Source organism: Caretta caretta, chromosome 1 (genome assembly GCF_965140235.1).
Source record: "Caretta caretta isolate rCarCar2 chromosome 1, rCarCar1.hap1, whole genome shotgun sequence".
NCBI classification, from domain to species: domain Eukaryota; kingdom Metazoa; phylum Chordata; order Testudines; family Cheloniidae; genus Caretta; species Caretta caretta.
Window position 1 is genome coordinate 224954760 of NC_134206.1, and position 25722 is coordinate 224980481.

Below are 25722 nucleotides of genomic sequence, written 5' to 3' on the forward strand. Positions count from 1 at the left end.
CATTTGGGAATAGGAGAACCTTTTCTTTTTATATGATGAAAAAAGATTTTCAGAATTTATCATCATATGTTTGACGTGTGTCTGGTTTGAGGCCTGAGGCTGGATACTTTAAGGGAACTGCATTAATTGGAATTCTGAGTAACCAGTGAGGTAATACAGAAGCTGTTTTGTGCTGGCTTGGTAACTAGAAGTATTGGAATATCCACCAGCGTTTGGGGTTTGTCGGCCCCATTCTGTTTGCAGTTCACCCTATATGAGTGATCTCAGCTGGCTCCCATGGGCAGCACCGTCACACCTTTTCCTTTTCCTTTTCCTCATATGTAGATTCCTCTATCTATTTGTGTCTTTAAATGTGTATTGGTGTTTTCATACTTCAGAAATTATTGTGGAGCACTCAAGCATATTGGCCCAGGGCAGAGGCGTCTTTATAAGTGTCACTCTTGTTTCCAGGTGTAGCAATTATGAGCTTGCAATGTGAATCTGTAACTTATGTAAAATAAAGAAAATGGTAGAATGACAAGGTAGGTAAGATAATATCTGTTGTTGGACAAAGTTCTGTTGGTGAGAGACAAGCTTTCGAGCCAACACAGAGCTCTTCTTCAGGTCTGGGAAATGTTCTCAGAGTGTCACAGCTAAATACAAGGTTGAACAGATTGTTTAGCATACAGACTTTCTCCTCGATGCATATTCTGTGGTATCTGAATGCCTGGCTAGAGATAACAGATTACTTGGTGTGTTTGGGATGGTTGATGGATCTGTGAAGGTAGGTGTGATGAGACGTGGATTTCTTGTATGTAGTTGACTGCAGGGACTACTGCTAAATAATACCTTGTATTTAGCTATGACACTAGGAGTACCTTTCCCAGACCTGATGAAGAGCTCTGTGTAAGCTCAAAGCTTGTCTCTCTCAGAAACAGAAGTTAATCCAATAAAAGATACCTTACTCACCTTGTGTTTCTGACCCGTCTACAACAATGCTGCATACAAAGTAGTAGAATTGGTAGTGAACATCTCGCTACACCTCACCATGATTTATAATGGACCTCCAACAATGCTAGTGCCAGAAGGTCTTTATAATCATCAGTGGGGAAGTGAATAGATGAATTTGGTGGCTTGAAGAAGAAAAGAGAACTGGTGAATGGTACCTTACTGAGACAGACTGAGTGGGTGGGGTTGAATGGCAGTTAGCTGGTGTTCGTTACTGAGTTGAGGGTTAATTGTGGGGTTGTGTGTTTGCCTCATCTATATGAAAATGATTTATATGAATATGTGAGCGAGAGAGTGTATTTGCATGTGCGCTGAGGTATGGGATTTATGAATGGGAGCATGTGTGAGAGGTTGTGTAAAGGGAAGGAAAGGTTGTATTGAGGGTTTTGTGCATGCATGTGTGTTGGTGTGTAGTGGTGTTTGTGTGACTCTATCCATAGACAAGCATGTGCATGTAAGGAGAAAAAATGTACTTCTCTGTCATATGAGAGGTAGAGGTGGGGAGGCTGTATGAGCTGGTGATCATGTTAATGTAGTTTTGTGGGTGAACTGGTAAATGTTCTTCCTGATTTTGCAAGGCTGAAATATATATTTTTCCATGTATGTGCGTGAGAGACAAATTTAATAAGTAGTTTTATTTAATTATTTTTTTAAATCTGGAAAGTATTAATGTTGCAAATCACTTGGGGTCTGTTTTTTGTAAACTTGCAGGAGTTTTGTAATTTTGTGTGACTGTTTATCTCCTCCTTGCTTTTGAGTAAAACAAGAGGCAGATATAATTTACATCATCTGTCTTTACGCATAGTGTCAGCACGAAGCGTTTCCAATTTAAAATAGGAGACAAAAAGACTGTAGAAAGCTCGTAATAAGTAAATGCTTTGTATAGGGGAAGAGCAAACCACCAAAGTTTTTTTTTTTTTTTTCTTCTTCCCCTTTTGTTTTTGGAGGTGGAGGTGAGGGGATGTGTTTTTGTTTTGTTTCAAACAAGCCTTCCTTTTTAAAAACTCCTTTCCGTAAAAGTGATGGCTCCATCAAGTAACATGTTATGTCAACATGGTTAACTTTCTTTTCTTCATTTTAATGAACAGTTCATTAGTTTTAATTTCAGTTAATGTAAAGGTAAAGGAGAGAGGCCCTGAGGAAGATATTTTTAACCAGGCATCTTAATCAACTTGCTTTTCACTCATGTTTGCATTATGTGCAGGCAAACTAAGTAGTTATATGAATGGCAAGATAAGAACTCCAAGACTACTTAGGTATTGAGGGTCATGGCATATGTTGTTTGAAAAATAATTTCCCTAGATTGGCAAAAAGTTTGATGTCACAAGGTATTACCATATGTATACAAAATGGGTATTTTGTCTAACTAGCAGGACTTAAACTACTTCTGCGCTCATAGGAATTAAAGATAGTACATCATTCAAATGTTAATTTCCTTTAGATTTGGAATGACGTTTCAGGTTTGAGCTGTGACCTCAGTGTCATGATAATTTGGCTATTTTTACTACTAGGGCTCTGTAAAATGTGAACAATGAAATAGAAACCTGTGTTTTTAGTTCTTGAATTTTCTTTTAATTTCACACACAACATGAATGAAACATCATAAGGGTTTGCTTGAAAATAAGATTTTAGTGAAGCAGTTTGAGAGAGCGGAGGGGAAGAGGGAGTGTAATTCCATTCCTGTTGTGGTATTCATAAAATGTATATTCTTTCATGCTTATGTCTCTTCACTTTTTTACTCTGTTGTTCCTTACTTTAGTCTAATTTTTTCTTGATATTCTTTATAGATTTTACATTTCCTAACTTTTTGGGGGGGTCTGTACTTTCATAGCTAATGAAAGTAGTTACTGAAAATGTATGTACAGTTTCTTTAAAATCTACCCTCCAAGATGTATGCCTATAACATGCATTATATAAAACAGAAGAGTAATTAGTAATTTTTGTGCCAATACTTTGACATTCAAATGTTTGTTCCTGTGAAAATTCATTTTCACATTAAAGTGTGCAATATTTTGAAAGTTCGTGTGTGTATGTGTGAGCGAGAGAGAGAGAGAAACTGGCATTTCTTTCAAAAATCCAATATATTTCTATTTTAGTTTTATTAGGGTAACACAATTAGATGTGTGTTTACACGCCTGGCTATACCATGTCATTGATTGGATTCTTCAACTGGTTCATAAAAGAAGAATACACTCACCCTTCCTGAAAACAAAGTTTTGTTTAGAGTTTTGGAAAAACGTTAAAGCCCATTAACATCAACTACAATTACATGTAGCTGATATGAAACATGTCTCCCCGCCCCCTTTATCTCTCTCACTTTATTTTCTCTTTATCTCTTTCACTTTGAATTTAACTAGTATTTTAAGAGCTCAATTTCAGGGTTTCAGTTTCTCTCAGCAAAAGTAGTTCATGACCTTTATTATCAAGCTTAAGTTTAGCATCCATGAATAAGCTGCCAAATATGCATCATTATTATATTTTTGACAATTTGACAGAGGAAAATGTCTGTTAGAAAGATAAAGTATTAGTAGATCACCCACATATCTACAGTAGCCTTAATGAAAGGTTAAAGCATTGACAGATAAGTGGTTAAACAATTCTAGCATTGTACTTTCTGCAGTACTTTGAAGCCATTATGTTTCATTTATAGTTAACTTGCCCCATTCAGGGCATAGATAAAATGTCAGTCATACACTATAGCCCTGAGGTCACAATTGTATGAAAGCTTCTTTGACAGAGTATAAGTGATTTGGGATAAACAAGAAAATGTAGAAAACGTTGTTTACTTTAAGGATCAGCAGTAGACTTGGACTGTATTTTCAGTAGGCTTAAACCATCCTTACAAAACTACAGTACTCTTAATTTAAAGGAACAATTATCACATTTGTGAGCCCCAAAATTTGACCTCCTGTTCCTTGTCTTGTATCCATCCATTTGCCAACTCCATATAATTCTGATAAGTTTTTCAAAAGGGGTTAATTGAAATATGGACTAAAAATGATTTTTTAGAATGTTGAAAAATACCTTTAACGTTGTCCTTTTCTAAGAAGTCAAAGCTGTGATGGTTTTATTAATTCTCAGCTCATTCTTTTTCCTACTCTTTATAGCATTTCGATCAGGAGTGATAGCAAATCAGAGAATAAAACAATGAGTGCAAGGTAAGAAAATGATTCACCTGATTCTGTTAGAGCTGTCATTAACACAGGAGATTGTAGTTCAGTATTGACTGTGGTGTAATCTAGCGGGGGGGGGGAGGATGCTTTTATGAACTACAATTTTAAAACTGACTTAAAAGAAGTGATAGGAGCAAAACCTAAACTAAAACTAAAGCACTCGGCTCAAGGGAAGATTTTTGCAAGTGCATTCAGTTCTGTAGTAAACCAGCTGCAGAAGCGGGTTTCAAATTCCTACACTCAGCCTGAGACCCACAGATCTGCCCTCTATCCCCAAAGGTCAAAGGGCATTTCCCCTGCAGGCATAGTGGCAGCTTGTCCAATAAATACAGGACTGTTACCATGACACAGAAGGATCATTATATTGAGTAAGCTGACAAATAATTGGAACATTTCTTCAAGTCTGTCTACATGAGGGAGTTGAGAAGACAAGCGTAAAGTGGGTATATATGTTCTCTTTGAAAGACAAGCGGGTTTAAGAAGTATGCCCTTAGTAACTTTTCAGAGAGGTGTCACTGATAGTTTTATTGAATAGGCCTACCAAAACCGGTTGGAGAATTAACAATATTGGACCTGGATCCTACATTTGGACTCTTTGCAGGAATTGAGTGAAAAAACATTTTGGTGAACACAGGAAATAGGCAGACATTGATAAGGATATTTTTTTTTTACCCTGAATTATTAATTCTACTGATGTTTGCACTAAACAATTTTCAGGTTGGACCATCTAAACCCTAATCTATGTTTTTTGACACAGTGAACAAAATGTTATTTTCTTCATCTTTTTGAGTAATGTGCAATAATCAGTTTAATTCCATGATTTATGGTGACATAATGGGCTGTAAATTCAATACTCACCCCCCCCCGATAGAAAATTATATTGTAGAATCTCATTAACTGAATTAACAAATACATATGGGATAGAACCTAAAATAGGCTCTCTTGGCTTTGGTTTTGTTCAACAGAAGGAAAATATTAGGGTAAGCATTGAGGAAAAACTAAGAATAGTTGAGCAGTAGAACAAGCTGCCCAGAGAGGTTGTGGGGTCCTAAAAACTGGAGGTGGAAAGCAGCACAATACACTTACTAAGCAAGGGTGGTTCATGGATAATGAAATCAGTCTTGCCCAGTTATGTTGTATGGTGATAGACCAGGAGACCCACTAGAGAGTCTATCCATCCATGCGTTACTATAATGTATGACTCTAAAATTGACTTTTTTCATATTTAATTTTAGTGAAATATTTACAATGGCTGATCTTTACTTCGCATTGCTCGGCTTGAATGCTCTTTCTATGACTTTCGCTTAATATATTTTTCTTAATTCTTATATATGTAAAGCACAAACGGTAAAATGTAAATATGCTCATATGTTGTTGTTGTTCTTCTTCTTCTTGCATTTCCTTGCCACCAATAATTCAGTGCTCTCCCTATTGAGCAAGTGTGTTTGATAATATGATTGCTGATACATGGAATGGAGGAGAAGGTGGTACTTCTCTGAGTTTAAAAGGAGGATTTCATGGTGGATCAAACTTGACAAACGAGGACCTCTATATAAAAAGACAATTGAAATGTCGTGGTTATGTCAATCGCCCAGTGTTGAAAAAAAAAAAGTAAAATTTCACGTCCCTTATAAAAGCAAACCAACAGGTACCAATTGTACCATAGTTGAAAGCCCTCCCTTTAGCCCAAACATTAAGGAAGCAGTGTGGTCTAGTGGACTGGGGCACAGGAATCCCGGTGTCTGTTCTTGGCTCTGCCAGAGACCTGGAGCAAATCATTTTCCCTCTGTGCATCAGTCTCCTTATCTGTAATATAAGGATGATGATACTGACCTCCTTTGTAAAGTACTTTGAAATATATGGATGATCAGTACTAGATATTATTAGGAGTGATTTGAAACAGGGACTATAATCAATTTTCATTACTGTTTTATATTAAAGATAAAACAGAATGTTAACACAGCTATTTTTTCTATAAGTATTATAATAGAGAGTTTCAGATATAAAGGATAAGGGAATACAACAGAGCTCCAGTAAGTGTGTGTATATATTATGATTTTTTTTCATCCATCCCTTCAAATAGTTCTGTTAATCTAATATAGAAAGTAAATAACTGCATTTCTCTTAATTTTGGTTAACATATCTATAAATTGCGGGATTTTTTTTAGCATTCTCATACTGAAATATTAATTGGATTTAGGGAACAATCTTTGTCTATCCTGGGATTTTCCCAAATGGAAAAAGATTTTGGGCAATAGTCATTTTAATATATGAAATGATGTCAACTGTGTAAAATCAGAGACCCCCAGTCTCATTCATGTGTAGCGATATTAGATGAGGAGAGAGGGATGATTACAGGTTCTTCTGTTCAGAGAGTATTTATAGATTATCCAAATTATAGTTTGCATAAATATGATTATTTTAAAAACAAACAGACCTCTCAAGTCTCTTCCCACCTCCGCATTTAACAAAGTTCACTACTCTGTAAAATGAACATTAGTGACCAATATTATTCTCTGGCTTGTATGTTCTAAGAAGTATTCCCATGGGATATACTATGAGTTTAGGAAGTTTCAGCTGCAGTTGAGAGGTGATTTGCAGCATGCTGTGCCATGCTAGCTCATGGCCATATATTTTAGTAGTTCAGCAATAATACAATATCTCCTCAAGTAATGATATAAAGCCTACAACTGTCAATATCAGTACTGCATAGCAGGCATAAATTAGATGGTTGTGAAAGAGGTGGATATCAAGGGGATGTGGGATAACATTAATTTGATGATATATTGCTTAGTTATTGTACCATACATTTTATTTTATGTGACTCAGGAGAGTGTGCGCGCCGGGGGGCGGAATCATACCATTTTGATGTAAGATGATGTGTAGAGTGTGGCCCTTTGAGTGAACTAAGTTTCAAGATATTATACTACTTGTTGACCCCATGTGGAACATTGCATTTTAGGTGAGTTTCACATTGTTACTGTGTTCCTTATAACTTGAAACTCAGAGCAGAACTCAGAATGAGAATCCATGTGAAGCCACAACAGTAAAAAAAGCCCACATGAACCTTTCTCTACCCACAACTCTGTAGCTTTCATGTAATTGCAGGACAATACATGAGAACATATATTTGTAATGTGAGGGAGGTGGTGGAATCTCCTTCCTTAGAAGTTTTTAAGGTCAGGCTTGACAAAGCCCTGGCTGGGATGATTTAATTGGGTATGGATCCTGCTTTTGAGCAGGGGGTTGGACTAGATGACCTCCTGAGGTCCCTTCCAACCCTGATATTCTATGATTCTATGATGCTTCATTTTCAGGGGAATTGGCCAGATGTGACAATAGCTCTCTTTTTTTGTTTCTTATTTCTATGGTTTTGTCTCTCTCAAAAGAAGATCCCTGATTTTTGCTAGCTCGACTATATCAACTGTGGCAAATATTGAACTGTTTCAGGCCATAGTTCTGAGGGAATGAGGGTAGTGAACAGTTGTCTGTTGGGAACAGAGAGCACACAGTAGATGATATTGGAGGAATCTTGTGCCAGTGACTCAGCTCAGTGAATCACTTGTTCCTTTGGTTGGTACTGCCGAGCTTCATAGTCATTCCTATGTGGGGGCTGTAGGTCTGAGGAGCATGGATAGCCAGCGCTCATGATGTGTATGACTAAACAACCAAAGCGAAGTATCCTCAAAAGTCTGACTTCATACCTTCCACTTCAAGCTCCCCAGAATAGAAATCTTTACAAATGTCATCCACTGGCACTTGCTCTAATGTAGTAAACAGGACACACCTTTGCTTCCTTATTTACAAATAATAGTTGAAAGTAAAAGGCAACTAAGAAAAACATGGGAGGAACTTGGAAGCTGTTGAGTAAAGGCAGCATAAATATAGGAGATGATGGAGGAGTTTTTTCAATAGGACCAAATTATGCATAAGAACATAAGAACGGCCACACTGAGTCAGACCAATGGTCCATCTAGCCCAGTATCCTGTCTTCTGACTGTGGACAATGTCCGGTGCTTCAGAGGCAATGAACAGAAACCAGTAATCCTCAAGTGATCCATCCCCTGTTGCCCATTCCCATCTTATGGCAAAACTGAGGCTAGAGCACACCATGCAGCCCTCTTAGTTTCCATTTCAGTGGTTGCCACCAAATAATCCACACTGTGTGCTGGGAGAGAAGTTTTTCAACTCACATAGGTGCCCAACCTATTTGAAAGTGCTCTTGCTGGGTACAAGTGGGAGAACTAAAACAAAGAGTAAAGGAGAATGGTATTTGCCTGAATATGTCAACAAATCTCTGTCTAGTCCTTTTGTGGTCTAACTTCTCCAAGTGGGCCCATACCAGCCAAAAATGTAAAAGGTAATCTTCCTTTCTTTTATTGTATATGCACAATTTTGGGAATGCTTTGAAAATGCTAATCTGACTAAAGGATCTGAGCTGAAAGATAAAATCATAAGATGAATGTTTCTACCTTAACTATGCTTTTCAGAATTCAACTGTTGCTAGTTGCCTGTTTATGATACATATATATTTCTTACAGAGCAAAGTCCCATGGAAAACACTTACATTTACTTTTTCATTTTAAGAGTTAAGATTTAATTCCTGTGTCTCTTGCTGAGCTTTTTAAAGCCATGCTACTTAACAATATCAAAGTTATACCACCTGTCGAGATGAGTTAAAGTTGATGCCTTTGACTTGTGCCATTGTGGGAGGGCTTATGATGATGATTTGTTTTTCATGGAAAGGAGGGAAACTCTAGTCTTTGTTCCAAATCATCAAGAAAAAAAAATGCATCTCAAGATCATAGGCACTTTTTTTTTTAAAGAAGCTGGTCATGTGGCTGTTTATATCCTGATCACCACTTGTATGTGAGAGCTAAAGAGCTCAGCTCAGGGAGTAAGTGTAAAAGACTACTGTTTAAAGTTTGTTTAAACTGCACTGACTTTGGGTGGTCGTCTCTGGATGATACATGGGAATGTAAGTTTGAAATGTGACCCATCTTCAAACCTGTAAATGTGGGAAGGAGAAGGCTCCACTTACTAATCAGTTTCTAATTTTTCCTCTTTGAAATACAGCAAAAACTTTAGTTTGTAGCAGATGCCTCACTTCTAAGAACTTTACTCCAAGATGGGGTGTTCTTAGTTAGGTAAACAGCTTGAAATGATTAATTTTCCAAATCTCTGCAATGGTCACTTATTTCTCCCTATGAGTTTCCATTTTCTCCTCCCTACATTTTCATCTGGTCTATAATGAAAGGAAGCTCTTGTAATGTGAAGAGATTTCCATATATGCAGAGTGAAGGAACATTAATATTGGATGTTTTGGTCAGTTTAAACACATTCCTTTTTTTAGGCTTTGAGAGATGAATCACTAAAGCCTAGAACTTTAAGTTGCATACTTTTAAGTAGACTCAGATACAAGGGGAAATGAAGAATGAAATCAAAATTAGAATAGATTTTATTTTTTAAATAATTTTTAAACTTAAAATATAGCAAAGTCAGGACTGTAACAAGGCAGTGGTACACAGAGAGCAAAAGAACTGTCAATAATAATTAATATTAACTGTCAATATTAATGATTAATATTAACTGTCAATAAAAATGAACAATCCTACATATTCATTCTGTCTATGGATATATACGCAGCTCCCATTGAACTAAGTGGGACCTGCACAGACACACATCTGAGAACAGAATATGTTTCATGGTGATTCTTACACAATTCTCAGTGTTGAATACCTTCATTGATGGCAATTTCATACCCTATGTGGTCAACTTGTTCTATTCCTAACTTGTTTGCAGGGGTGGAGGTATGAGGATGGAACTGGTGGTTTGAAAAATAGTGATTGGTATGTTTCTGTGAATTCTCCTTTTCCCATTTCCCCCCCACCCCCAGAAAATTAAGGTGTAAACATAACCATCCACCTTTAGCCCCGAGCCTATTCAAACAGTATGAAGTGGTGTTTAGTACTGCCACTAAGTATGTGGGCTTTGTCAGAACAGCTCTGCAGCTACAGTGGGAAAGGAAGGATGGTTGGGGACCTAGTCTGGAACTCTGGAGACCCAGATGCAATTCCCTGCTCTGCCACAGACTTCATGAGTGACTTTTGGCAAGTAACTTAGGGTCTCTGTGCTGTAAAAGGAAGAGCAGGGGGGATAATAGCACTTTCCTACCTTACAGGAGTTTTGAGAGGATAACTACATTAAAAGTGAGAAGTAAAGGAGTACTTGTGGCACCTTAGAGACTAACAAATTTATTTGAGCATAAGCTTTCGTGAGCTACAGCTCACTTCATTGAAAGTTTATGCTCAAATAAATCTGTTAGCCTCTAAGGTGCCACAAGTACTCCTTTTCTTTTTGCGAATACAGACTAACACGGCTGCTCCTCTGAAACCTACATTAAAAGGTGAACCGCTCAGACACTGTGGTAACAGAGGCCATGTAAGTAGACCGAGTAGAGGTCCTTTGCCCTAGCTCAAATTGCACTGTCTCAGAATAGGGCTCCCTTGTTGATATCAGCTGCTACATTCTTAACTGAATTCTGCCAATATACCACAGGAGGATTATATTTGTTAAAAGTTGTTTTTATTGAGTGCCCTGAACTTCCGTTTAAGTCAATGGTAGGATCAGGCCTATGGCCAATCTCCTTTTGCAGTTGCTTTGATTTCTTGCTGGCCATGGTTCACCCAAGGTGCAGTTTGTATGGGCAGGAAGGAGGGCAAACATCAACCATGCATGTCAATCTCCAGAATAGATCATTATGTCTTTAATTCAGAAACAGTGTGAAGGGGAATGCATAGGAAGGCAGGAGGGGAAAGACTTGCTTTTGTTTTGGCAGGAAGGGGTGTTAAATTAAACAGCAGCTAACTCTTAAAATAATTCATTAGCTAGTAACCTCTTGAGATATGCTAACACTGTGAAGCAGTAATTTTTTGAAGACTGTCCTCTGTTAGACTGTTTGAAGCATATTAACACAGGTACTGTATCTCTCTTGTCACTAGAGCTTTGGTTTAAAAGCAGCCACTTCTTTCTTGTTTTGCTTTCTGCCAACATCTCCATATTCTCGTGTGCCCAAGGTACCAGTGAAAATCCTTGGGTCCTGATCTTCAAGTAGGATAACCATCCACTTTTGCAGACACCCATTTGTTAGAGAGTGATCTCAGGATCAGGGCTTTGATTAGCAGTGATAATCATCTTTCTGGTCTTATTTGTACAGTGCATAGCACAGTGGTCCATGTCTGGGACTCTTAAGTACTACTTTCAATACAAATAAATAATTACACAAGGAAGGTACTGGAATTTTACAAACTGAGCAATTTGCTAAAGCAGATCTAGTTTTTAACTTGGGAGGGTAATAGCAAGGCGCCTTGCACATCTGAGTTTCAGGTCACCTTCACTTTAGTCTAATGCAGTGAAGAAACCTTGTAACAGCATTACCACGCAGGCCATGCAGCTGCTTTAAGAATTTACTTCTGCAACTGCTACATCTAATGAAAACACAGCCATTGTCATCAGCTTTCCTGATGTCATACAAATAGACCCAGCTCAATATATGTTTTTACAACTTTTTTTCACCTAACAGAGATTCTGAGAACTGCAGAAATACAGGGTCTGTTAGCACTCTTGTTTTAATTTATTTTATTAATCCCATATTGTTCTTCTATGCAGTATTGTAGCTGTGTCGGGCCAAGGATATTAGAAAGACAAGGAGGGTGAGGTAATATTTATTGGAGCAACTTCTGTTGGTGGGAGAGACAAGCTTTTCAGCTTTCACACTCTTCTAGCATGCACATATTTTTCTACAGGTCTGAAGTTCTTGATTCTTTAGATGTTTCTGCTGCAGTCCACTTTTCTTTCATGCCAAGTTATAATGGTGATGTGTTTCAGATGCACTGAGAAGACCTGAATGGGTTTTATCTGCAATTGCAAAATAATCTCAGGGCAAACTGAAATTCAGCGGGCTTCATTTTTGCTACAAATTCAAAAGTCAAATCAGGTTTAGCTGTAGGTTCATGGACCTTTTAAGCCCACCTGTTTGTATTAATTTAACTCACTTCCACCCTCTCTCGTTCTGCCAGAGGTAGATTCGGAGACCTTCAGAGTTGGTGACGCAGTTGGTTAGTATGCCTTTATCTACTCCCATTTCAAAATGGGGTAGTTCAAAGTGTCTTAAGAAGCTGTTAGTGTACATCAGCAGGGTCCATATGCACAGTTAGTGCACAGCAGGCTAGTGTAAGGTAGATACACACCCCAGCTTGCCACAAGCTAAATGTTTGTGTCGACAAGTCCTTAGAGACTTGTCCATTTTCCCAGGCTTTTTCTAGAGTGCAGTAGCACAATTAATGGATGGGCTGGATAGATGGTCAGGTTGGGTTAGTAGCATTTGAGGTCAGTAAAAGATAGCAAGGAGGTCATCTTTTGTAATTAATCTTTTTTAAAATTAATTCATTTAAAATCTGGGTCCTAAATTTTCAAAAATGACTAGTGATTTTGGGGGCTGAGCTGGAAACACCTTAAAAGAACCTGATTTTGAGAGGGCAGATATTCAGCCCATTAAGCAAATTGGGAGTCCCCAACTGAGCACCAAACAGCACTGGTCACTTCTGAAAACTTAGGCAGATGGATTTCATGGTCTTTGTGCACCCTATATTTTTGTTGTTGTTTTAAACTGTATTTTATATAACATTTAGTAACATGGTTCAGATAGATGCAGCTTGTACATTCCAGTATATACCACAGCCTCACCCTAGTTTATTATGTGTAAATTATTTTATATTATTTACATGCTTTTTATGTTAAAGTAAATATTGTGTGATTAGTTAAAAACAGCTGCCCTGTTTTCCTGGATCATAAATACAAATCAGAAAATACTCTCTCAATCTCTGGATTGCTAAACGTTCTCAATATGTAAGTTTTAAGTACTTCCTTAATCTTTTCCATACTTGAGTTTGTAGTGGTACGCGTTATTTGTGAAATGGTAACTAATACTTATATTCAATCATTAAACATTTGGGTTTTTTTAGGAAAAACATGCAAAACTGTAAATATGGAGAGCAAACTATTCAAAAGACTGGCTTCAGTTGGTAAATGTATTTTCAAAGTGAAGTGCGTGCTAAAACTAATGCAGAAAGAGTCAGAAGTGTGTGAGTCATGCCAGCTCGAGAACACATGAATGCCGAAGCATGTCAGGTCATTCACAGGGCACTGATCAGGATTTATGGGTGTATTAGAAAACAGTAGGAGTGAAATTAGATTATGTTCTGTTCATAATGGTAATCCCACAAGCAGCATGTGACGCTTTCTGTAATTATTCATTTGCCTCACTTCTCATAAATATTTGTGACCTGATCAGATCTGTTTAAGATGCTGTAGGGTTAGGCATGGCATTAAAGCACACTTTTCCCTAGGGACACCTTCCTTGGTGATTTAGAGTCATGAATTTAAGGCCAGAAGGGACCATCAGATCATCTAGCCTAACCTCCTGTGTATTATAGGCCACTAACACCAGACTTGCTGGTCCCTACTAATTCTTCATGATACCAGGCTGCCCTCTTATAAAATCTTTTTTCTCAGCATATCTTTTTGGGGTCAGCCTTTTAAAATTTGGTGCAGCCAAGTAGCTGTGACCTTAAGGTGGCCATTTAGCATCTGGCAGTGCTGTATTGGCTGAATCCTTCTCTCCTCCAGCTGGTAAGTACAGACTACATTTCCCACGGACCCTCTCCCTCCAGTTTCTCCTTTGATTGCTAAGGACAGAGCACACTCTCACAGTAGTTATAGTAATATTTTTGTCTTGGCTTCTTTTTCTGTTCTTCCTCTCTTCCTTCCCCCAACAATTAAAAAATGTAAGTGTGCTCAGGAAAGCAAAGGTCTAGTATTAGGGTCTTGGGTCAAACATACTGCAAGTTAGAAGGCGTGCAAGTCTTTCTCACAGGTCTGCCACTGGATTTCTATTCCGACCTCTGTCATTGTACAGTCACAGGCCCACCCTTTGAGTAAAGATAGATAATCCTTCCAAAACATGAGTTGACCGTCATAGCTTTGTTCTCCTGACTCATAAATTCTTTTACTTGTGGCCTAACGTTGGTACAGATAGTCCCTACATAGGAATAACTTATGTAGGAGATACAGAAATCTGCAAAACTCCCTGGGCATTGTTCTCTTGGGGGCAAGGTTTCCTCTTATGTAGAACAGACAAGGAATTCATTATCCAAAATGAGTGGATTCTCCCCAGACATCTAAATGGGTCATAAGGGAACTGTAGAGGCCAGGGCCTTTGCATTGGTTCTCTGCCTCTGGCAGTTCTGTCCTGGCTTTGCCCAGCGGCTGAGCAATTGGCAAGTGAGAGGAGGAGGAAAACTTTGATATCAGTGCCTGGAAAGAACGAGGAAAGTAAGTGGGCGGGAGATGAAAAAAGGAGAGGGTGGAAGGTATAGATTTTTTTCTTTAAATAAATCAGGGTGATCCAGGACAGAGGAGACGAAGCAGGGGATTAGGCTTTAAGGAAGGAGTCGAAAATAGAGAAGAGGCAATGTGGTTGTAGCAAGAGGATTCATTCTCAGATGTAAAGCAAAACTGTTTGGCAAGGAAGAAGCCAAACCTGAAGCAAAAGATGAATTTGTGGTGGAGGGAGCCCCCAGTAATTCCCAGATTTTTTTTCAGGGGCATGTGGCAGCATGGGAGCAGGACTGAGGAAGTAGTTATGAAATGAGGCGGGGGCATGCTGGGATGCAGAGGGTTTGGGGGGGGGGAAGGCGAAGTTGTTCAAGAGGGAAGAATATCAGAGGGGTAGCCGTGTTAGTCTGAATCTGTAAAAGTGGCAGAGAGTCCTGTGGCAGCTTATAGACTAACAGACATCTTGGAGCATAAGCTTTCGTGGGTGAATACCCACTTCATCGGATGCATGTAGTGGAAATTTCCAGAGGCAGGTATAAATATACAAGCAAGAATCAGGCTAGGAATAACGAGGTTAGTTCAATCAGGGAGGATGAGGCCCTCTTCTAGCAGTTGAGGTGTGAACACCAAGGGAGGAGAAACTGCTTTTGTAGTTGGCTAGCCATTCACAGTCTCTGTTTAATCCTGAGCTGACCATGTCAAATTTGCAAATGAACTGAAGCTCAGCAGTTTCTCTCTGAAGTCTAGTCCTGAAGTTTTTTTGCTGTAGGATGGCTACCTTTAAATCTGCTATTGTGTGTCCAGGGATGTTGAAGTATCCTACAGGTTTTTGTATATTGCCATTCCTAATATCTGATATTAGAAATAGGGATGAGAGGGTGATGTTTTTGACGAGAGAGACCATGGAATCAACCCAGAATTTTACTTTAAAATAAAAAGATGCAATTTACAGGCAGCCAAATATAACTGGTTCACCTATTAATTGGTTTAATTTATACAGTTCATGCTTTAAAACACCTGCCCTGTGCCTTAACAGGTTGTTGGTTGAACCAAAAAAGAAAGTGCAAGCATGTGCTGGAGCAAGGCTCCTCCATGTCTGTAGCTTCGCTGCATCCTATTGGTTGGCCAGGAGCATTGAGCAATAGCTGGTTTGGCTCTCATGCTCCCACCCCAACAATTTAAACTTTTTCCCATGCTGCTAGTCTCTTACCTCTTCAGTTGCCCTGCTGTCCATCTCTGTAGTTGTAGAGCATGAGCTGTGTTTCCAGGATCCAGTAAGTCTGAGTAATTGCTTGCTTTTTGGGATCAGGAAGGAATTGTTTTCCATTGGATTTAATTGCTGGAGATCTGTTGGCTTTTTTCATCTTCGTTGTGGTGGCACAGTTGGAGAACAGAACATTAGGACACTCTCCCCCATCTCCTTAGTGTGGGGAACATTAGATAATTCAGAAATTAGCTGAGTCCTGGGGCATAACTAGAGGGATCTAATCCAGGTTATTGATTATATGGTGGGAGCCTTGTGGACCCAATTAAATGCCTGATATGTGAGTTGGGTGGATGTGTACTTCCTTTACCCAGTGTTGAGTTAATATAACTGTCATCTACTGCTTAAAATCCAGTGCACTGTCTGTCTTTCATTCACTTGTGAACTGAATCTCTTTGAGTAAGACACCAAGACCAGGGATGCCTAATATTTAAACAGATTTAATAATCTTAAATTTCAGTGAAAAGGGATGTAGTTATGTATGATGCTGTATGTCTGTGGAGAGAGTTAGCAATCTGGCTGAATGTTTTTGAATACTTTGCAATTCATAAAATAAATATGCTGTGAAGATATGTTTAGAAGATATGTTTACTTGCAATGATGGATTGCCATCAGCCAATGGTAACTATAAGAAACAATTCTCACAAATTGTATAATTATGTAGAGGAAATTTCCATGCAACTGGAATTTGGATGTAAGGTTTTGTTTTAAATGAGGTCTGCTGTACTTAAATGCCACTGTATAACTTTGTTTGAAATAACTGAGTAAGATGCATCATTTCCTGTTCCTTCATCTGGTGTATCAGTGTAACGCCATCAGGCACGCAACACTTGTTTGCTTTTTGTCTTTACTCTCCTGGTATTTCCATTCTCCACTCTGGCATGAATCTGTAATTTAGATTCTCTCCTAACTGCAGCAAATCCACTTTAAACTGAAAGAAATGAGGAGATCAGTGCATTTACACATGTATTTAGGGTGAGTGGGGAAAATAATACTAGATGGATATTTCATGCACAGTAATCTGTCATATGCAAATATGGTACCAAAGTCATAAACATAAGGCAATTTTATATTGCTCATAGCTATATTTTCATAGTTATTGCACAAATTCAGATCATAAGCACCTTTAGCAGGTATTAGTTGCATATTAACAATGTAGATGGGTGTGCATTACTAGTGAGCTGCACTAGAAACAGTTTTCCCCACAGTCCCCCTGTGTATGGCTGTACATGGATTTCCCTCTCAGACAGGTATTTTCACTATTACTCTTATGTTGTCTAGGTACAACATACTCTATATTTTTCTTATAACCGTCTGGCATATACAAGTTAGTACACAGTATTATAAGATGTGTAGCTAAGCTTGTAGAAAAGTAAGCTGATACAGTGTATTGGAGGAATGTTATGTGCGCATGTAATTAAAGACCGTAACATAATGCATATGCAAAGTGGGATAGAGTTAAGGTTGAGAGTTCAATCTTAACTTTGGCATTTCCCAAGGTTTGAGTGTATAACTAATACAATAAATAGTCTCAATTTTCTCTTTTTGATTTTTTTTTTCTTGTTCAAGGAAGGGAAAAAGTGAGACTCCAAAGAAGGAGCTTCAATCTTTCTGTTTCAAAGCTCTGCTGGCTTTTGGAAATCTGATGCTTGACAGAATTCAATTTTTATTTTAAATGCTGTTGACAGATATCAATGTATGTTTTAAAGCATTTTTTTTCAATTTTTATCAATTTAACTGTTCACACTTTGTGGGAAATTATGGGGTCAGACAATAATTATTTAATGACAGTAGACGTTGAGATTCAAAAAGCTAAACTTTATAACTGTCAACATCACATGTCAGAATATACAAAATAAAAATCCTTAAAAGAAACTCTAAGTTCTCAGGCAGCATTTTTCTTATTTTGCCTATCTTTAAATTTCAGTTATTATCAATGGAAATATTTGTTTGCTGCTTTGTGTGTATATGGTGGAATCAACATAAAAATTGAATCCTTCCAAGCCTAAGAATAGAGCATGCAAATAAAAACTTTTTCCTTGTAGATCAAGGCTGTGTACTGCTTCTTAGGGCAGTTTACATAATGAATTACAAATTTCAAACTTCTGGTGGTTAGGTTATACATGGTTTAAGAAAATAAATTGCAAGATTTTTTTTTAAATGGGAAGAGGGTATTTTTTTTTTTACTCTTTTTCAAAAATGACTGAACCATATTTTCCCAAACTTTCAGAAAACATTTCCTTTTGATTACGGAAAAAGCTGGAAAATGTCAGCCAAAAAGTGAACGCACGACAAAGCTACCATTAAAAACCATAGATTTTCTTCTATTGAATAATTTTGAATGAATAAATTTAAGGAAATTGTGGTCAGCTCGCAGTAGCAGAGGAGTGGACTTGATGACCCCGGAGGTCACTTCCAGTCCTATGTTCTAGGTTTCTACGTTCCAAGTACAAAAAAGGAAGCTAAATTTGTCAGATTTCCAACTGTGACTTGGATCAGCTCTGTATTGGAGCTCGCAGCTAAATTCAGAGATGATGTGATTTAAGTCAAACATCAGTACGTGAGCATAATTTGCATGCCAAGTGGGAATAAGAGTGGGCTATAGCTGGAGAAGCAAACAGATGTTTGTGCTCTTCTGTTGCCCTTTCAAAATTAAAAGTGCTACAAATGTGTATCAAAGTTGTATAAAAAAATTGTATGCTGAAGTACATGATTTGAGAACTAGTATGACATCATGTAACTAAAAACTGTGTCATAATTATTACATGCAAAGTGGCAAATTTGAAATGACACATAAAACCCTAACACTGGCATTTTCTATCTTTTGAGTGCTTAAATATGCGACCTTTACGCTCTCAATGTCATTTCTTTTTTATTTCCATATGATATGTATTTTTTAGAATAGGACATATTGTGATGTAAAATTCTTCCTGGTCATGTGATCATGTCCTGACTTTTAAGTGAACTTATTCTGAGAAGTGCATCTAATTTGGATCTACATTTATTTCTGATATTTCAGGAAATGCTGAATCATAAAACTGGAGTTATAGGAAAATTTTGTGATAACACTTAAATTCCTAGTTTCAGAGTAGCAGCCGTGTTAGTCTGTATCCGCAAAAAGAAAAGGAGTACTTGTGGCACTTTAGAGATTAACCAATTTATTTGAGTATAAGCTTTCGTGAGCTACAGCTCACTTCATCGGATGCATCCAATGAAGTGAGCTGTAGCTCACGAAAGCTTATGCTCAAATAATTTGGTTAGTCTCTAAGGTGCCACAAGTACTCCTTTTCTTTTTACTTAAATTCCTAACTGTGATGGGGTTGCTGCGGTGCAACCTGGACTGTGGGACTGCTGAGTCCTTTTCCCATCAACCTGGGGTATCCCTGTTACGCTGTGGTGCTGTTGGCAAGCTACAAACCTCTGGCAGGTATTGCACTTACACAGACATCCACAGGCAGGGACACACCTAGCTGAGTTACATGAATGCTTCTCCCAGCCACTCATGAACCAACAATAGAGAGGCTCCAGCCAATTGCCTCCTGCTCCCCAGCCTTGCACCCCACAACTGTACCATCTTGCCCTGGTCAGAAGCCTGACCAATGTAAGTTCATTTCCCAGTCCTCCCCTCCCTCGATGTGGAGAGGACATTTTCATTTTCACCAAATAAAAGGAATTTGTGGCCAGTTGTACACACGTCAGCTCCAGTGATGAAATGTAATGACTCTGGGACAGGCAGTAAAAAAAAAAAAAAACTTGAGCACTGAGGTTTTGTGGTCAAATCCCACTTGAAGACACTCTGTCTAGGGATTCTCCATGCTACATTTGGAAATACACTGGCTTCTGTGTTTAGAAACTGAGTTGGCTGTTAGGGTTCAGGTTTGGTCACGAAATGTGGCAGTTTTGATGATACCTTTTATGCTCCAAGCATGGTCACATGCCACTGGTGAACAGAGTGTTTCCCTTAAACATTCATGCGTCTTTTATATAATGAAGAAAGTGACCATGTTTATAGGGTAGTGAATATTTTGTTCTCATTGACTGTGCAAAAACCATGTCCCCACAATGGCAGTTAATTATAGAGTAATACATCTTGCCTTCTCAGAGAAGTGAATACTTTTAACCTTGTAAGTTTTTCATCTGAAAAGGTTCTGACCCTGCTCAAAAAAGTAAAGCATTGCACAAAACTTAGATTCTCACATTGGCATAGGCTTTCTTTGTCTGCCACAACAGTTAATGGTTTAGATCCTTTTCTTTTTTAGCCTTTCAGGTTTTTCCTAGAGCTGAGCAAATAATTACGATTTTTGGTTCTGTGGTTGAACAGGGGGGGAAAAGAAATCATGTTGGGTTGACCAGAAGTGAAATTTTTTGTGTTTGTCGCTGACCTGGCAAACCAAACAAAACTATATAAAGTGTAGTTGCAGCCATGTTGGTTCCAGGATATTAGAGCGAGAAGGTGGGTGAGGTAATATCTTTCATTGGACCAGCTCCTGTTAATGAGAGAAACAAGCTTTTGGCCTTAGACAGAGCTGAAGTTGGTCCAATAAAAGATATTACCAAACCCAAAAAAGTCATTTCAGATCAAATAAAACAAAATATTTGTTTTGATTTTAGGTGAGTTTTACCCTTTTTAATAAATAAAATAAATAAATGGACAAATCTAGATATATTTCAAAACAAAGTGTCATTTCCAAACACTTTGTATCAGCAATGTCAAAATGAAGCATTTCAACTTCAAAAAAAGTGTGTGTGTGTGTGTGTGTGTGTGTAAAATAAATAAATAAATAAATATGTGTATATATATATATATATATATATATGTTTGGCCAGAATTATTTGCCTATTTTGACCCAAATTCACAAATAGTTTCGGATGACCTGAAACTGCACTTCTCAGTGAATAAACTATTCATCTAAAATAAATTTTGCTTGGCTCTAGTTTGCGTTCTTTGCTTAAGAGGGCTTCTCAGGGTATGACTACACTGCAATTAAACACCGCCTGCTGGCCTGTGTCAGCTGACTTGGACCCACAGGGCCTGAGCGACAGGACTGTAACATGGCGGTGTAGGTGTTCAGGCTCAGGCTGGAGACCAGGCTCGGGCTCTCCCACCTCATGGGGTTCCATAGCCTCTGCTCCAGCTTGAGCCTGAGCATCTGCAGTTGTGTAGTCCTTCGAGCCTGAGTCAGCTGACGTGGGCCAGCCATGGGGGTTTAATTGTACTGTAGACATAACCTTAAAGACCTCTCATTCTTTTGTAGGCAGCAGGGTCTCTTGCTTTGGTGTAGATTTCTTTAAGAAAACACTTTTTCTTCTGAGTGTATATTTGTGACCCACATTAACTGCTAAAATTAGTACTACGATTATAAATTTCCTGTTTTACTTAATAATAAAGTAAATATATCCTCAGCTTCTCCAAGTTGTACAAAGCTTTTGCTGAATGACCACGGTATCATTGATTAGAGTCTTGTCCAACTCTTGCTTACCATTCCATACTCTCTTATTTTCCCCCATTCCATCCCATCATGCTGAGATGAGATTGTAAAGTCTTTTGTGGCAGATCTGTGAAAATCAGGCCTCTTTTTTACTTTTTTTTTTCAGTCTTATAAGTAGGATTAGGATCTTAATTCTGGGAACCCAGGTTTGGAAATTTTTGCCAATAATAACGTCACCATTGCTCAGCAATATCAAAGCTAAATGGTTACAACAGAATGAAACCTGTCCTTGCTTTCAGGCCTGCAATACAACTTTTGAAAAGCAAGAGTGACAAGTTACACCAAAACAGCAAATGCCTTGATTGGACTTTGTTAGAATTGTAGTTTCCCTGGAAATTGTAACAATGGAATGACTCCAATATAAAGCTCCAGATTATAGCAGTGAGGCACACCTATTTATTGATGGGTGCAGTGGGCTATTTGAGACAGAATTCTTCCAGCCACTCTGGGGGAGTAATAGCTGTGCCACAGCATTGAAAAGGGTGCAGTGTGACTCCTGTCTGCACCCTACACATCAGCTGAAGGAGCATAACATCACCCTCTCCACCCTCTTGCATGAGACCACTGGCAGGCACTAGCTAAAAACAGTGCCACACAACAGGCATTGTGGCTGGCTCTATGTAGAGGTTTAAGAGTGAAAGGAGCTTTCACCCCTCTCTTATTACCACACCAGCACAGGTCCAGCCACAGTATACCCCTCAATGATGTGAAACTAAATAATATGCATTTATGTTATTACTCAACTTAAAAGAGGAAGTCAGGCAAATACTATTTTTGGAGCTCTTTAAACAATATGTATTTACTGCTAAGGAGACCTTCATTCTTGCCCCTTTCAACACAGTTTACCTTGCAACAGGTACTCACCGGTCATGTGTTTAAAAATTATTCGTATCAGTTTCTTTTTTTTGTTTTGTTTTGTTTTTGCTTTCTGGTACTGATAAAACTTTTTTTTCCTGAAGGTGCAAAAGCAAATTTAGTTTCAGATACTTTCAGCTTTCTTGGGTGTATTGTACATACAATTCTTTCTAGTGCTGGACTGCAGTGTATTTGTATTCTGGATACTGGGAGTCCTATGTTGACGCGCACACACACAGTAGCACACCAGTGTTCTATTAACATAATACAGCAGTGCCTGAATGGTAGGGAGAGACCACCCAGCAATATCTGCATTTCTGGGTGGGCCACTCTGACACTGCTTCTTTCTCTTGAAGCTTAATTTTTAAATTGCTACCAAATAACTTGAGGAGAATCTGGTCAGAAAAGGGCAAATGCTTCAGTTTCAAAGCCACATCAGGGTGGGTGAAACAGTTCAGGCTAAATATAAACCAGCTTGAACGTTCTTCAGCTACCCCCTTGGCCAATCTGAAGTCAAACTTTATAGGGTGTCAGAAAGGGTCACCCTGCTCCTTCTTGTGTCTAATCCCCATTGATCTCTTTGCTGTGCCCTAGTGTTCTTCATGTTGAACTCTGAGATTCCTGTTAGCTGCACCCCAAAGCATGTGTGAATTTCTGCTCTGGAATGTCCTGTCGGATGCACACTACATTCTGAAGCATAATTAACAGGAAACTGTAGATGCAGCACAGTAGGGATCTGGCCCCACAGGAAATCTGTCAGTGCTTCTGAACTTCCATTTGTAAGTGGGGGCAAAAGAACTAACAGTGATAGGGCCTAATGGGAGAGGGAGATTAGCAGAGACTCAATAAGCAGGGAGGTCATTGGACCTTTGTAATGGTTTAGAAGATGAATAAAGGGACAGTACAGATTAGCACCCAACATACTGGTGCTTAACTGAATCTGAAGTTCACCCAGAACTCGTCTTAAAGGCTTAATACTTGAGGATGCATTATCGCTAAAAGCTTGTGATCAAGTCCTCAGAAAACCCACCCAGTGGGACTCCACATACCCTGCATTCTGTTGAGTGTAGTTATCCATGGCAGATCTTCACAGTGCACAGAGGATGGGGCAAGTTGAAGTCATGTCCATGAGGAAATCCGTAATAGCCAAACCTATAGTAGGGAGTAGTAGGCTGCGGCCTGCATGGGCAATTCACAAATATAAGGAGCCCTTGAAGCACATATAAGGGGATCAGGATTCCTTTATTTCAGCCCCATTGTGTTTCAGTTCCTAGCACAGGCTTTAACTCAGCCTTTGCTCCATTGTCCAAGATTTCCTCTTATACTCCTCAAAAAACAGACTTTACTCAGAGTAAAAAGAATCTACTGAGAATCCATAGTAGTTTGCTATACATTAAGGGCCTGATTCTGTTCTCTCTTTCACCTTTGTATATCAGAAGTAAGTCCAGTGAAGTCCGGTGGTATGAAGTCGGTACAAATGAAAGTTGAATAACACCTCTGCATCATGCTGCTACTATTTCTACGCTGTGTTTTCTTTATTTTTTTTCATATGCTGCCTTAGAGGGGACATATTATCCCTGGTTACCTGTTGACTCCTCTTTGCCAAGTTGCATTATGTCACATTGGTATACAATGTCATGCAACAGAGTGGGTGAAGAAAGAGATTTGACATACTTAATCAAATTAAAAAGTAAAATATAGCAGCAATGTTTTAATGAGATGTCTGTTATCTGGTTGGATTGCAAATATTCAGTGACAGATATTTGTTGAAATTCAGTAGTTTTGATATGCAGATTTTATAACAATCAGACCACTGCAAACCTGACCTGTTTTTAAATAACACCCAAACTTGCTTTTATGTTCATTGTAGCTGAAAAAACTCCAGTACAAGCCAACAGCAGCTTTGCTTTTCACAAATAGGTGTGTATTGATTTAAATCTTCAACCAGCTGCTAATCTTTTGGGTTTGTCATGTTGTCAGACTTCATTACACCACTCACTCAGTGATGTAATACACACTACATGACAAATTGCTGGCTACCCATAGAATGGCTGAAGAGCTGTAGACCAATTTTCTGCAGCGGTGAACTTGTTTGCACAGTATTGTTTCTTCCTGAAATAAACACAGAAAAACTACCACAATGTAAATGTTCGTGCCAGCAGATTGTCTGCCACTTATGGCAAAGCAGGGGCAAACTTGAACAGTTCAAGGTCAGACTGTAAGTATCTTGAAGTGTGTGGGAATACACTTCACTACCTGCACATTTTGCATTCCTATATGCATTACTCTTTTCTTTATAGAAGGAAGTCATTTCTTCCCCCTTTCTGAGGAAGAAAACACATAGTCTGTATCTCAATTCCTCACGTTATTGGGGTGGTGCTGTGCTCCTTTATCCTTCTGTTTTCTCACTCACGCTAATACTAGCTGAGCATACTACATCCAGTGAAATAAGACATTTCTAGTTATTTCTGTTATAGCAGTCTCCTGCCATTGCTGACCGCTGATGGCACATTTTTAGGTTTGAATTGTTACCTTGCAAGATGCTTCTGTTTTCTATTAATGGTTTTCATGGTATACAGAAGGAAAAGTTATAATCTACCTGTGTTGTCCCAGTGATCCAATATTTCTCTTGGTATCTGTTCATTTGGGAGTTTTAGTTTCATGCTATTATTCCTTTCAGAAGAGCTACATTCTCTTCAAAGTGGAAACGGTCAGGTTTGGATGGTGTGGTGTTATAGTCCAGTATAGTGTACATACTTACCCTTCCTTTCTGACTTTTAAAAGGAAGAGATTGATTAGATAATTTTATATGTAGAACAGTAATATAATAATGTCATTTCCACGCCTGGGCTACTAATACCTTATTTGTTCCAAAAATGTAATGACCAAGATTTTCAAAAATAACTAGTGTTTTTGGATGTCCAGCTTTGGGACACCTTAAAGGTGCTTGATCTCAGAAAGTGCAGAGCCCACCTGTCTTCTGATAATCTGGACCCTTTAAATTAGGAACCCAAAATCACTAGTCACTTTTGAAAATCTCTTTTGTTTCATTGTTGGCAATTCACACTGCTTAGAAAATGAAAGTATCCCAGTCAGTTTCACTTCATTGTTAGTTTCACCTTTCTGGTACTCATGCAGTAGCCCAAAAGCATTGTGTTTTGGTTCCAGTGCAGCAAGTGATGATTAAATACAACATCTCTTGCCATTGAAGATAGTTTTTGCTGTCATGAAAACATTTCTATTTGTATTACATTTTACAAATCCTTGTTATTTTACTGACTTAAATATGGATTCTTTTAAATATTTACTATACAGTAAACTTATTTATTGGTGATGTATAAAGTGAAATATCTGCCATGCGTGTAAGATTGTAGTCAGACTTCACACACTTCAAATTATTTGGCCCTCCAAGTAAATGCAATATTCTTAGTCCTGCCACCTTGAGATAGTGTATGGGGAGGTGGTTCACAAACTCCTTTGCCTGTGATCTTGTGCTCAGATCAGTCACTTTTTACTCTTTCCCAAGCTCAGTCAGTTGCTCTCCGAAGTGCCAGCTAAT

The 25722-nt window shown here is 38.5% G+C and overlaps 1 protein-coding gene across 1 annotated transcript in view; it reads left to right on the forward strand.

Moving 5' to 3' along the window:
• LOC125624109 (potassium voltage-gated channel subfamily KQT member 1) overlaps positions 1-25722 on the forward strand; it is a 765256-nt gene that overhangs the window by 282438 nt on the left and 457096 nt on the right. The window contains exon 12 of the mRNA XM_048824460.2: positions 4095-4145. Within this exon, the coding sequence (XP_048680417.2) occupies positions 4095-4145 (51 nt within the window). The remainder of the gene's footprint in view (positions 1-4094; positions 4146-25722) is intronic.